The 14,941-nt window shown below is 40.1% G+C and overlaps 1 protein-coding gene across 1 annotated transcript in view; it reads right to left on the bottom strand.

The window, feature by feature from the left end:
* LOC114560872 (A disintegrin and metalloproteinase with thrombospondin motifs 20) overlaps positions 1–9,050 on the bottom strand; it is an 83,978-nt gene extending 74,928 nt beyond the window's left edge. Inside the window, exons 1-3 of the mRNA XM_028586531.1 lie at positions 8,612–9,050; positions 8,070–8,431; positions 3,685–3,853 (exon numbers count right to left, since the gene is read on the bottom strand). Of these exons, the coding sequence (XP_028442332.1) occupies positions 3,685–3,853; positions 8,070–8,431; positions 8,612–8,702 (622 nt within the window). The 5' untranslated portion in view covers positions 8,703–9,050. The remainder of the gene's footprint in view (positions 1–3,684; positions 3,854–8,069; positions 8,432–8,611) is intronic.
* Between the last annotated feature and the right edge of the window lie 5,891 nt (positions 9,051–14,941).

Below are 14,941 nucleotides of genomic sequence, written 5' to 3'. Positions count from 1 at the left end.
CAGGGGGCAAAGATGCCATGTGTGCCAAGTATTGCAGCATCAAAGCCAGTCACTTTGCTGTCCCAGCTGCCCTCGGTTAGCCATCAAGAAACTGGTTGAAGCGGTTGGGAGCCAACACTGGAACATTGGTGTTTGGGTTTACGGCTGGTGATGTTTGCTGTCAAGCTGTCTGTATTCAATTCACTGTTTCTAATTCAGACAAAATATGACACCCCACAGCTTTAGACACGCACTGTGAGAAAGAGATACTGCCACAGCTCCCCTTCCCTCCGTCTCTTGCTTGTCTTCACATGGATTTTAGAGAGCAAAGGGAAGAGACGGAGAGAGAAGAATCTGCCCCTATCTGTAGCCACCCTCATCCCTCTGGCTATCTCTTTCGAAGGACGATGCAGGGATTCACATGCAAGCTCGGAGACAGATACCCCGTAGAATGTGTCATTAAAGGTCGGAGCTGTGCTGTGACTTAAGCCCAGTAAGCTTCTTCCCCAGAGGCTTTTAAAAGCCAGAACCAGGAACAACAAGGCACTCTGTGACTTTAAAACATTAATCACCCACGCAACAGCTATCTACACTAGAGGTATTCCAAACAGCAGGGAAGCCACCCAGGTTGGCTGACACAGACAGAAGACTGATAGAGTTGCTAGAAATGTCAGTCAGTGAGACCAAATGTTTAGATTTTTCTGAGCGACACAAATTTTTCTGAAGTCTGTTGGCTTTCTAATGTAGTCGCTCTTTGGAAACTTTGCATTTAAAACTCACATCCATTCATCAGCACATAGAATGAACACACACACAGTCTTGTCATGTCATGACTGCTGAAATAACAAAACATCATTTTCCATCAAGGCAACACTTTAAAAGCCCTTATCAGTGCACTTCTATTTCTGACACTTCACAGGTAGTGACAGCACATGTACGAAAAAGTCCATGTGTACGTGTCAGGGATGACAAGCACAAATTTAAAAACAAAAGTTCACCTTTGTTAAACTCATGAGGAAACATTGCCTTCCTCTCCCTTCAACACGTTTTTGCAGAGGTGTGCAGGGACTGTACAAACATTGGAAACTCTTGCTGCCTCAATAGATACAGAAGTTGCAGTTGTTGTTCTGGCACTGTCTGTAACGCAACGTATGATACATCATATCTGAGGGAAATGCTTATCTCACCAGAGGAGGTATCTTTCTGGTGATATACATTTTGTTTCCTGGCGGTCTCCTTGATGAAACGCAGCTTGTTTCTTCTTTGTTGTATTCAAAAAGATGTAACAACGTAACAAAAAACAATGTATTTTCATGGGAGAAGGCTGTCTGGTTAGCAGATTGGATGCATTGCCGACCATGCTGCATTTCCATGAGTTTGGACAAACTGAGATAGTTGGCATGTTTCAGACCTACAGGGCCCATAAAGCTTCAGACCTCTTCAAATTCCCAAACTTGCCAAACCCCTCACCACTCAAACTCCAGCTTCCAATTTTGAAAGAAAGAGAGAGAGAGAGAGAGAGAGAGAGAGAGAGAGAAAGGACCATAAGATGACTGACCCTGACAAAGAGTGCTTCTATAGCCCCTAAAAAAGAGGCGATTCTGGATTCCCCCCCTTTCCCCCACACTAACACCACAGGTTCTCCAGTCGATCATCTACGTATGAGATAAATCAGAGTTTTTTGTTTCTTAACTTGGTATAGATCCATTGCGTTGGAGGGTTAAACTAAAGAGATAGCAGATACACTAAACTGAAATGAAAACCTGTTAACCTCTTAGTGACCAGTTTATCAGATAACTCTAAATCAAATGTAGCCCAGTACAAATTCATTTTTTGGAGGTGGACAAACTGTTAGTTCTCCTTGGTGTAGCTACAGTAATAATTGGCAACCTTGTATATACAGTATGTATCCACCTGTACAAACAGTACATTTGCTGGGTTACACTCTCATAATCTACTATTTGCATGAATTGCGTATGCATAATCGGATCAGCAGTTAGAGTTAGTTTCACTGCAATCCAATACTAACACATTACACACTCCATCACCTTTGCTGTAACATACAGAAGGTACACATTTACGTTTTAAGGGCACAGTCCAAAAAGGTTTTGCTGCTTAGAGATCATTGCCCTAGCTAACAAGTATTTTATTTTATGGTAGAGTGTTTTTTCAACACTTGTTTTCCCTCTCAGCATTTAGGCTGTGGTTAGCAGCCCCATACTTAGACACAGATTTAGTCTGATGAAGAACATAAGGAAAAGAAAGACAGACAGACTGTACATACATGGTGTAGAGTGGAGGCAAGAGAAGCTAGAGAGAGACAATACCATACTACACACAGCTGCGGTGTGCTACATGCTATCTCAAAGATTTGAAAACACTTAAAAGTCCAAAGCCAAGAGACAAATGTCCAAAATCCAAGACCATGAGCAGCTACTACGAGTGTTTTGCAAGCAGAACAGCACGTGCCAAGCCAGTGTTTATATCTAACCAGCTAGTAGCCGCGTGTACTGCACTCCTTCCCATAAAAAGACAGGACAGGCCTGTTAGTCTTGGCTTAGTATGGCCTTCAAAGAGCACATTTATCACCGCATCTGGAGAGAGGGAACTATCTGATAAAGTGAGGAGCCACAGCCTGGGACACCTCACAGTCCTACCCCAGCTCCACTGCTTCTTTTAATCCTGCTGCTTATTGTTAACCTGCAGCCCTTTGATGACGCCCGACAGGTGTCTCATCCATCTATGCATCTCCTGCGCTACACTGAATATCATTTCTACAAGGGCTTCATAGTTGAGGTTATGCAATGAAAAGTCAGAGTGTATCTAATTTAGGATTACAGTAAGTGGATTTAAAAGGATAACTGGCTAAGACATAATATAACTGAATAAAGACAATGGATCTTCCTGGGACAGCAGAAGTGAGGATCATTCCTTCTCTCATTGTTCAGGGAGAGTATATTTTAAAAGTACCTTAAAGTGGGGGCTGAGAGACCCTCCTGTTTACCACACACAGACTCAGAGAGTGAAAGGGCAAAGCACACTAAGGAGGTATTGACCTGGCACATCAGGTCCGTCCAAGTTCTTTAAATCACAGCCACACACAATGGCCACCACCAGGCAACAATGGCCGGGTTCAGACAACAAGCAAATCAAGCAGTCTGCAAATAAAAGATTTATTGCATCACACAACAAAGGCCGCACACGGAGTTCCCTGTGAGGACGACTCTATGGCTTTCCATCGTGGTGAAGTCCACTCGGTCACCCCGCTTTCTCTTGAGGGCCTCTCCGCCACCCAAAGGCCTCAACCATAAAATTTCAAATGAAATTGGGGGAACTTTCAAGCAGCCTCCCATGCGGAAAACCTCTCCAGTTCTTTTCATCACAACTGCAACCTGAAAAGTAATTATTCCTTCCCTCTGAGCTACTGCCACAGACCTGGGATAAAATGTTCCAGCAGAACATAAGCAAAAACACCAGGCAGTATTGGAGTGCTGTTTTCTTAATTAAGTTGTGGAGTTTTCAATAACACCCCTAAATCAAGGCTGAAATCTTTTGAGTATCCTGAAAGCCAAAGATCGTTTCCATTCGAGGACAGTGTTTATTGCTATGGCTCAGAAAGTGAATGCAGAAGGTAAGTGTTTGTGGTTGAAAATCAGACAGACAGTGGTTAAAGGCAGTACAGTTAGGCAGTCGGTAATCTCTTACCTGAGGCAGCACAGGGCTCTGTGTTTTTGTCAGTATGCGAGATGTTCTTCTTCCTCTCATGTCGATAGACGAGATGAGGTTTGATGTGCTCTTCGTCAAATTCCTCCCCCGCAGCATTTAAAAGAGGCTCCAAGAAGTATTCACCATGTTGTGTCGTAAATGTTCCAATCTAGAGCAGAAAAAAAAGAGATGGTTTAAGTATGATGCTTGCATTTGGCATGTGTGCATATTGTACTGTATGTGTGTATGTTTAATATGCAGATACATAGTTTCATTCATAAAGAGGTTGCGGTTTAATTGCAGTCATACTGTGTCGCACTTGGGCACCACCGTGCTAGGGCTGGGCGACATGGAGAAAATCAGATATCACGATATTGTTGACCAAATACCTCGATATCGGTATTGCAGCAATATTCTAGGGTTGACAATTGGTGCTCTAACAAAATATCTTCACACTTAGATTTTAGATAAATAATCATCAGTATTGTGGATATAATGACTAAGCGGGGAAAAGGCAAATAATAGAACAGCTAGAACAGTCTGGTAAGTTCAGAAAAGTACATCACTTTATTGTAATGCAGCCTTTAAAACCAGGAAAAGACAACACTTATGTCATATTACTATATCCAAAATCTAAGACGATATCTAGTCTAATATCACAATATTGATATAATATCGATATATTGCCAGGCCCTACACTGTGCACATTATTTCCATGCTTTTTTTGACAGGTGCACATGGAAAGAACATGCTGACTCACAAAGGTCAGAGATACCTAGTCTATATCCTTTGCGTTCCACTTCTGGGATTTTTCCGGTGCTGCAGGAAATTCCGCCAAATGCATGTATTTTTTGTTTCCTTACGCTTTCTTTGTGTTGGAATTTTAAATAAAAATTTAAATTTATGAGGACTATGGTTGATTGCTCATCAGATCTCTGCATGGTAATTTGAGACAGCTAGCTAGACTATCTGTTCAATCTGAGTTTTCTCTCGCACGACTATTTTTGCAGCGGCTCTGTGTGGAATTTGGCACCACCCATGACGATTCTGATTGGTTTAAAGAAATGCCATTAAACCAGAGCACGTTTTCCTCCCATCCCCGTATGCTATGTGGAGTAGCCAGACTCTCCTTCAGAGCGCTTTGGAGGAGGGTCTGGCAAAGCGAGACTAGAGAATATTTGACAGCTTACTATCACTCATTGCTGACATTGTAACCATGAGAATCAGGAACAATTTTAAACCTTTTATACATTTATCAATGCACGTGTCATCATGATTCAGTAAATCGTTTTACGCCTTTGTGTACAAGCTGTTACCAGTGCTTGTTCTAACTGTGAAAATGCATTTCCCCTCACAACCTGACACTGGGGCTAGTGACATCATCATACATGGACAGAGCTGCTGACAGAGGAATGCTAATATTGATTTGGCAGCTCAGTCGCTCAAAGCTTCTTAGCTCACTCAGCCATGAGGCACAATGGTGTTTGTATGGTAATTTCCGCGCACACTTAAACAGGATATTGGACACTGGAATGTTATCTTTAAGGCAGCATTATTCCATAACCATCTCCGCAAGTGATGGATGTTTGACAGTGGAAAACATACAAATCGGATATGGAAAACGTGTACAAACTGTATGTGTACTTTTCCTCTGAAGGATTAGTTGGCTTGCACGTATGCACCATTCTTCCTCGAAAGTGCTACAGGCCTTGAGTGATACATGTGTTCAGTGCCGCAGTGTAATGAGCTTGTGAAAACAAGACACAGGATAGAAACAACCACACCAAAAAAAAAAAAAATGTTTCTCATTGTTGTACTTCGAAAGCTTTCCTACGATATTACCATTTCTGTGTGGATGAATGAAACTTTGCATTGCAGGAATAAATCAAAGTATTGACAGAATTCAGTTAGACTGTGAAAATGTGAGGCAAGGCAAAGGTTTTGCTGATTGCAAAAACGTTTAAGGTACTTTTTAATTAAATATGAGAATGTTGTAGCCTTAGTACAACTACCAGTTGTAGTGATCTTAATGTAATGAATGATTTTACAGTGTAACAACAGGTAGATGTTTACCTGTATCTTGTAAATCCCTATCTATGGTGTGTTAACTTTAATTAGATGATTATGGTTGAGCCTTTCTAAAGTTCTCATGTGGTGTTAACGGAAGGCTGAACAGACAAATGCTCTGTTTAGTCAATGGAGGGGGCAGAGTTTCAGGGTTTCCCAGCATTAGCTCAGCAGCAAATCTGGCAAAAGTTTGGACACACACAATGGTTGCTGTTCAGTAGCGGGTGCTGAACTGGACCTTGCAACTGAGGGACTCCTATTTGAAGCAAGGTCACCATCATGACATGGATGGAATGACTGTTGGCACACATCTGTTTTTATTAAATCCCTCAAAGACACTTTTAAACCCTGTGAAAGCTGAGTCATCCAAAAATGACGTACAGTTGCAGTCAATTTCTAAAGTTAAATAGGACATAAAGGTGTCATGAGCCTGATCTTAAGACAGAGGTACATCGCTTGGTGCTAGAATTAAATAAAGTATAGCTTCATTTCTCAGGACAGGCTGACTCAGCACACACTTCTATTGCATGAGTGAACTGGGAGATTGGGTGCCTTCAGGGACATTTCCCACGGTGTGAGCTGCAATCCTTAAGTTCCTCGCAACCTTCATTGGCAGTTGTCTCCTCTTCACAGCATTTCTCCCTTTTTCTGCCCGTCACAGCTCACTTTGAAAAGGCCAAAAGCTCCTCAACCCCGCCCCCCGATACCCCTCTGGGGATGGCTTTGAGCAACTCTGGACGAAAGGGGAACCTGCTTTTTCTAGAATGACCCCTTTTGTTTTAGGGCTTAATTATTCCTTAATGACCTCATCCCAACAAAATGTGCCTGGCCATGAAGCCCCAGTGATCAGATATATAAGTAACTCACCACGGACACATTTATGACCCAATAGCCTCTGGTGCTGTCTCCATTGTCCTGTCATTCTCAATGAGTGATGAAGCGGATAAGCAACAAAGATTGCTTGAAAAAGGATGCAACATGTTTGGATAAGCGAGTCATACATCAAAGTTAGGAAAAGGGACAATGAAAGGCTTATTACCCTGCTCAATCCAGCATACAGCACGTCTTAAATTGCTATACAAACATGAAAAAAAACAAAAAATTCATGTGGTGGTCTCTTTTCTCCAAAGCTACATTGAATGGGAGTAAACTCCAACTACTGGAAGATGTAATACAACCATTTTATATTTCAAGCGGAGTGCAGTTACTGTATGCATTGTGAATGTACTGGATTAACATGCTATCCTGGTACTGTACACAGTGCATCTAAAATAAGGATGATGTCACTGATAGGGGAGGGAGACTCCAAGGCTATGGTCCTCCTGCCGGCCAAACACCCCCACCATGCAGAATCCACGGCAGAATCTGGCTGGCGCAACTGAGGTCAACCCCCTGCCCCTGGACCAGTAACCTTATGTGACCCATGAAGTCCCCTTCAACACAATCAAATTCTCTCACACAGGAGTCTTCAAACTAAATGACTTGGGCATTTTTATCCTCAAATGGTATAATGGGGCTGTAAAATCATTATTATCCCAACAACTTTATTACAGCCCCATAAGATCTAAAAGATATGATAACGGGCAATAAACAAGCAAACTGCAAATACAAATGTTAGGCCTATATGAATAAAAATAAAAACTCACAATGATTTCAAGCAGCAAGTCTGCACATTTGAGAAGCTGGAACCAGCAAATGTTTGGCATTTGTGATTGATTGATTGATTACTTAGAAATGTCCGTTTGTTTAACTAATTGGTTAACTAACAACTTGTTTTACATTACATTACATTACATGTCATTTAGCTGATGCTTTTATCCAAAGCATGTCTGCTGTTTATTACTGTTATTTTTGTAAATATTTAGGTACTTCTTGTAGCAGCAAAGAAGTGGTTGATAAAGTAAAAGCACAGGCATGCACATAGGCTACTGCAGATTCAATTCTACTGGTCTTTTTAGAGGGAAATCAACCTTTTTGCTTGCTATCCTCAGTGGCAACACAGCAGGGTCAGCCAAAGAGCAGCAACCTCAGCTGGAGCTGATCGGCGATTTTTAGTGTGTCATGCTCAAGAGCACTTCAGCAGAGTGGAGGCTTGTTGTCTCTAACCACTACACCCCCCCCTGCACTGTGCACTAGCAGCATCTCCAAACAGACACTGCGCGCTCTCCTCCTCAGGGACATTAGTCCAGTTGCTCTTGTTACACTCCTACACACTTCACTTGAAGCTGTGGGTTGTGGGGGACATGCACGGATGAAGGGCTGTCAGCATCGCTTGATTAAAGCGTCTAAAACAAATGTAGCAAAATGTGAATACTCACAAGGCCAGTGCACAGACTGAAGACGGCCGGGTACTCGCTCTTGGCGTTGACTTGTCCGCGGAAAAAGCAGTGGCGCATATCGCTCGGGTCAACGACGTGTCTGTCCGTGGCGTTGCTCTCTTCCGCTCCCAAGTGTGTCACCCTGTAAAATGGGGCGATGAAGCCGGAGTCTGCGGTCAGATTGAGATGAAAGCGTTCCCCGAATGCATCGATCCTGTAGCAAACCCGTAATCCCGACAGGTCATCATTTAAACTCCTCCGTCTCCTTCTGTAGTGCAATTTGTGGGGGAATGACTCTCCAAAGTCATTCACACGGAGCGGGGTGATGATTTCATACGATGACAGCTGCTTGATGAAGCTTTCTGCAAAAAAAAAGTAAAGAGAGACAGTAGAGTGCGTCAATGTATCCTGATAAGTGCAGCTGCAGCCTGACAGCCCGGCCAGTGCCAGGCATCATTCTCAAACACCACAGATTACTGTTTAAACACCTTCAACAGTAGCCTATCACTTCACCCTACTCCTAAATCAAAACAAAACACTACCTTGTTTCGGATGCAATCGGTGTTGCAAAGTGTCCCGGACAAGCGCTGACAGATGACACATTAGTCCAAGCAGCCAGATTGCAAACTGCATGATTCCCTCCGCGAAGATCCCGAGGCTGTAGTCTCCAAGGCAGTACCCTCTGTCTCTCCCGAGCGGCTCCCCCTCTCCCTCTCCTTTTCCCCCGGTTTGTCAGCAACAGGTCGTGGGATCCGCGGAGGCTCTCTGCAGCGCAAGTCTTGCAAAGTGCATTGGCCTCATCGCATTGCTAAACGTGCATCAACTATACCCTCTATAAAACCCAACTATTTATGACACATTCATCCCCTCTGACAAAACAAAAAATGTTGCTGCCTAATGTAAACTGCAGTCTATACTGAAAGGAGGGATCATTGCCCAGTACCCTTTCCCTTAGCCATCCCTAGCACACCCCGTGCACCCTAAGCACTCACCAACCGAGAAGCAACGCCCCTATCGGCTCCCGAGCCAATGGTGAGTGCGCCTCGACCACCACACACGGGGCAGGCTTTAGTGGTGCAGTGTTAAAACGCCAGGGAATAAAATATACCAGTGTGTCCTCTTTAATAGTGATTATTGCTAATACAAAATGTGAATGACCTTTCAAGGAAACTGTCAAAGGGCACTGACATTGAAGCTATGCAATACTAAATTATTTAATTTCAAAATCTCCTATGATAAAAAATGAATAGCATTGCTATATCAGGCTAATATTACAGACTTGTAATGTATCTGAGGTGGTACATTACATAGCGAGTTCACGTTTGTTTTACACAGTACACTGTAGAGTTAGACCAATATGGCAGAGCCTGTATATTTACCAATATTAGTTCAGCATCGATAATAATATCTGTAAGGGATGAATGGCAGTAAGTAAAAAGAAACTGCAGCACAGACATGCCAAAGATATGTTTAAGGTCATCTCTATCTCCATTAAATAGTGTGTCCACAAGAGAGCACTGACATTGCAGTGTTTAGTAGAACAGTATTCAATAATGCATGGCAATAATTAAATAATTTTTTTCAGTAACAAGTATAGTGTAGTGTAAGGGACTACAATTTGAAATTCAGTAATACACTACATTAAGTAATCCCAATAACTCGGTTGTGTGTTCTTAGCTACTGTAGCTTGCAAACATCTGGTAAGATACTTTCAGGAATCAGCTGGAGAGTGTGAACCCCGTGGCTTCCCTGTGAGGATGGGACTTCACTTCACTGGGGCTAACATTAAGCTAGCTCTTGATGGTCAGTAAATATCAAGGAGGTAGGTAGGCTGGCTGCATGTTAAACCATTAATGTCTTCTTTTCTATTTTGTGTTAAATACAGATATGTCATGTGGGTGTGAAGGATTTTGGAGGTTTTTAAAAGGCATCCTTGACTGAGCTGGGCTGTAAAAAAAAAAAAAAGAGAGAATGAGTAATGTAACAAATTACTTTTTCTAATGAGTATTTTGTAATGTAATGTAAATAAGTTTACAATTAGCAATATGTAATGAGTAACTGATTGCATTTTTTAAGAAACTTGCCCAACACGGTTGCTGACAAGTTTATTGTTTTAAAAGTTAAATGACCCACTCGGTAGCTTGGTCTTCAATACATTTAAGGGACATTTAAGGAATCCATTATCAGAAATGTTTGTTAATGTAAAATGTATATGTAAAACAAAATGAATATCAGCTGAGTATCATATTTCTTTAACTCCCACACATTAATATCAACATCAGCCTCAAACATTTAGTATCAGTTTTATTTTTTTGGAGACTGACATTTTTTTTATCATAATCAGCTTTTGTTGAAACTGCCAGAGAAGTATTTATTCAATGGGATAGTCACTTTGTTCATGGACAGGACAAAATATTAGAAACAGACATGTGTACACCCAATGGGTGAATAAATATAAATATACAGATTAGAGTATGAGTCACTGCGTTATTGTCGGTACTGTTTGTGTAAGTAGTAAAAGAAATCAAGAGGGGTCATTGCCAGACCTTAAACACTTAATGTAAATAGCTTCATAAGGGAAAGATTAACTTGAGGGTTGATGTATTGAATTGTACAACATGCAGCTACAGGTGAACCTAATAAACTAGAAACTGTGTGTAGGAGCCTCTTACATCCTTATCTCCAGTGGTATAACAGTCTTAATATTGGCTGCACCAATAATACTATGATATGAGTGTAATTTAACCATATGCACATATTGAGGCAGCAATATCACCAGTGTAAGTCGATGAAAGTGTTAATAGTGTTTATATAATGCACAGTAACTCGATGATAGTGTTAATAGCGTTTATATAATGCACACTGACCGGAGTCAATTTAACCCTCATGAGAATATTAGAGTTTTAAATCCATCTTAATCTTTAGGCCCATATTATATGTATTGTACATTTAAAGTGCAGTATTGTTTGGATGTATTCACAGTAGTATGTAATTATAACTCGTGGGAAAATATTAGGCAATCAAAGCACAAAGTAATTAGCACAGAGGGCATTATGAGCCATTCCTCACTGTCATCTATTGGAGGAAGTTAGACTTCCTTGGCCATGATGTGGTCAGCTTCTCGTTAATCATTTGGGCACGTAAAGTCTTACACAAAATTGATGGACATATGAAAGGAGTCTTGTTTTTCATGTCCTTTGAAGACTAATGTCACAGCATTGTGAGTAATTAGACTCGGTGGGCTCACCGGAAACACTTTTGGACCCCATAAGCTCTTTCTTTGACACAAAACATCTAGTCTCCAAGTCATGGCTATTACTTTTAAAAGTCTCTCTCTCTCTCTCTCTCTCTCTCTCTCTCTCTCTCTCTCTCTCTCTCTCTCAGTGGTTTCATGGACACATTTCAGCTAAAAGCACAGTGTGGTCAGTGGTTTGCCACATCATGTTTTTGCTGAATATCAGATATGGTCCCGTCATCATTGCAAATATGCTGATGTTCACAGCTAAAATATATGAGAGAAACTCTAAAACCCATTTATGTTTTGTTTCTTTAAATATTTTGTGCACCATTTTATCATATGTTAATAGAGATCAATGTCTATCTGAATGTGTAAACATCTGCTATAATAAACCCTTACAAAGGGAACTCACATTGAAACACATCTCGAAAAAATTCAAACTTGCTAATAAAACAAGATTCACACGTTCCATTTTCCTAGTTGAAAACTTTCATAAAATAATGGTTATATTCAATCCAAATGCTCAGTGTTGAAGCTGCATCTGCGTTTCAGAGCTCCTGAGATGAAGTTATTGTTATTTTGAGCAGAATCTCTCCACTCTAACTCCTCTGATGCCTCCCTGATGTGTTATTCATTTAGTCTCCGAGCGTCCTGTGAGGCTATTCATTCTACTAAACCACTGTCACTGTTCTTTCATCATCAAGAGCCAAGTGAGAATGTGCAAAAATAATTGACTTTGAAAAACAGAAACCAGATGACAAAAAGGCATATTTATATGTAGCTTATAAGAAAATGTATAAGTGTTTAAGTGATAAAGTTGTGTGTATAAACATAAGAAACAAATGCTGTTTTAAACATGTTTCTGGTATGACAAAAGTAATAATATATAAAATATCCATATACAAAATAAACGTATTCATTCTAAGGACAGAAAAAATCACATCTTTAAAAATTAAATGATGACCTCAAATGTATGTTTTTTCCTTTTTATGAAAAACTCCCTTTGCCCTAACACGCAAAGGGAGTCTGAATAGCTAGTAAATGTTTTTGGGTGAAAATAATGATAAGCCCCAGATGTGCAAACTGTAACAACCTCTGCAGGGATGTTACCAATTGGGTCCTGTACACAGGTGCCAAGGCCTCTAGCCATCACTTTAACTTCATTTCACCCAGCCAGCCACTAACTAACTTTTATCACCTACGGCACGTTATAAAGTTAGCCATATGACTGCGCTGAATAGCTTATTTAGGGTTACTGTAGCTACCCACATACTCATTAATTCTCCACAGATGCCAAAGTTAATGGATGAAACATCCTCAATTTCTACCAGATGTACAGAGTCCGCTCTCTGCACATGAGTGAGTCAGTTTGTGCTTCAGACCTTTTTATATTGTGGAATCCTCAAACTTGAAGTGTGCTTTTTGCGAAGTCCAATCATTTGAGTTCAATAGATGGTCTTTACCAACATAGTTTGGTTTACTCATGGAAATGCTCTGGAATACGGTGTCTGGGGCTGCTGTGGTTGTTCTTAAAGGGTGTGGCTGTTTTGTGTTTATTTAGTTATTTATTTTTGTGTCTGTTCTGCTAAAACTTGTGAATTACGGAATCTTTACAACCATGTATTGCATCAGTGTATCCAGTTTGATAAGTGACAGTAGGCCTACCACTGGTTATTTTTGCACCTTTAATGGATGATGTTAAAGGATTAAAAGTAATTAATTTAAACATTAGGAGTCTTGTGCCAAAAAATGTACTTCTTGCCTGGGTTGTTCTACATAAACCTAACATTATTACACTGTCTGAATCATGGCTTAACAGTAACATAGTAACAAGTAACAAAATAAACCTCACAAATTATGTCTTATATCGATCTGAAAGGTGCTCCAGGGGTGGCGATATACGTTTCCTCTGATCTCGTTTCGGAGCTAATCACACCCACAATTGAGCCTCTACATTTTTTATGTGTCTTTGTTAAGGTTATCTTTCATGCAAATAAATGTTTAACTATTGGTAGTATTTATAGGCCACCCTCTTCACCTGTGAAGTCCTTTAGCTGCCAGACCACTACTATTAATTCCATTTCCTGTAGAAATGAATTTTTTTTACTAGGTGATTTTAATATAAATTGGTTAGATAAGTCATCTAACAAAGAAAAAAATATATTTAATAGTTTAAATTTTACTCAATTAATTAATGAGCCTACTCAAATCACCCCTAGAACCCAATCTTTGTCTGACTGGATAATTGTTACACCCCAAAACAGAATCATAAGGTCTGGCGTTATGCCTGACTGCTTTAGTGATCACTCAATTGTCTACTGCGTATGGAAAATCAAACTTCCTAAATTGCCTAAAACTTATCAAAATCAGACAATTTAGGAAATTAAATTAAGATTTATTTATTAATGATTTGACTGCTATTAATTGGGACAGATACTAATTAATACCAGATGTAAAAGATGTGTGGGACTTTCTGCATTCTGAGTTTATTGATGTTGTGGACAAACATGCTCCCTGGAGAATTACAAAGGTCAAGGGTAAACATCTTCCTTGGATCAGCCCCAAACTTATTAGTCTGTTTAGATAGAAGAACAAAGCATGGTCAACATTCCATCAGACAAGGGATGGTGCTGATTGGGAAATCTAGAGGCAGTTGAGAAATTTCAGCAAGACAAAAACTCGTAATGCAAAATCAAACTACTATAGAGAATGTCTCACTAGTGATTTTAAGAATCCTAAGCAATTCTGGAAAAGAATCAAAACCATTATTAATACATCAGATAAACACTCTATTAATCGAATAAGAGTGGCCGATAAAATACTTTATGAGTCTTTATCTATTGCCCAAGCATTCAATCAGCATTTCTCCTCCGTCTGTTCTACCTTATTACTTAACTCTCATTTGACCACAAGTCAAATTTTCTTTGGTAATATATCACCTTGCTGCAGTTCTTTTATTTAATTTTACCAACTGAAGTTCAGAATGCCATTAATGATCTAAATGTAAACACTGGTGCTGGAATTGATGGAATAGAAAACAGGGTTATTAAACTAGCTTCCCATATTCTTCTGTATCCACTTGCTGACTTATTATTATTTTCTTTGTGAGTTACCAGCTATCTGGAAATGTGCACGCATCATTCCACTCCATAAAACTGGAGATGCACTTGATCCAAACAATTATAGACCTAGGGCGGCTGTGGCTCAATGGTAGGTGCTGCAGATAATGGTGAACTCACAGGTGCCAGCTTTATTGATTTAACTAAAGCATTTGATTTTGTTGATTGTTATTTCCTTTTAGATAAGCTCCATGATATCGGCCTCTCTGAAAATGCAGTTTTGTGGTTTAATTCATACTTGCATAATAGAAAGCAATGTGTAGTCCTACAGGGAAGTAAATCAGATGTTTTGATTGAGGACAGAGGAGTGCCCCAGGGCTCAACATTAGCACAACGTTTTTTTTCTATATATATAAATAATTGACCATCAATTTTTAATAACTGTTGTGTTCAACTTTATGCCGATGACATTGTCATATATAGATCCAAACCTGATCCATCACAAATTCAATCTTCTTTTCAGTCTGACTTCATTATCCTACAAGATTGGCTTTTACATGATAAATTACTGCTTA

This window comes from Perca flavescens, chromosome 8 (assembly GCF_004354835.1).
Source record: "Perca flavescens isolate YP-PL-M2 chromosome 8, PFLA_1.0, whole genome shotgun sequence".
Taxonomy (NCBI): domain Eukaryota; kingdom Metazoa; phylum Chordata; class Actinopteri; order Perciformes; family Percidae; genus Perca; species Perca flavescens.
Note: the sequence above shows the minus strand (reverse complement) of the source record. Positions and strands in the feature narration are given on the sequence as shown.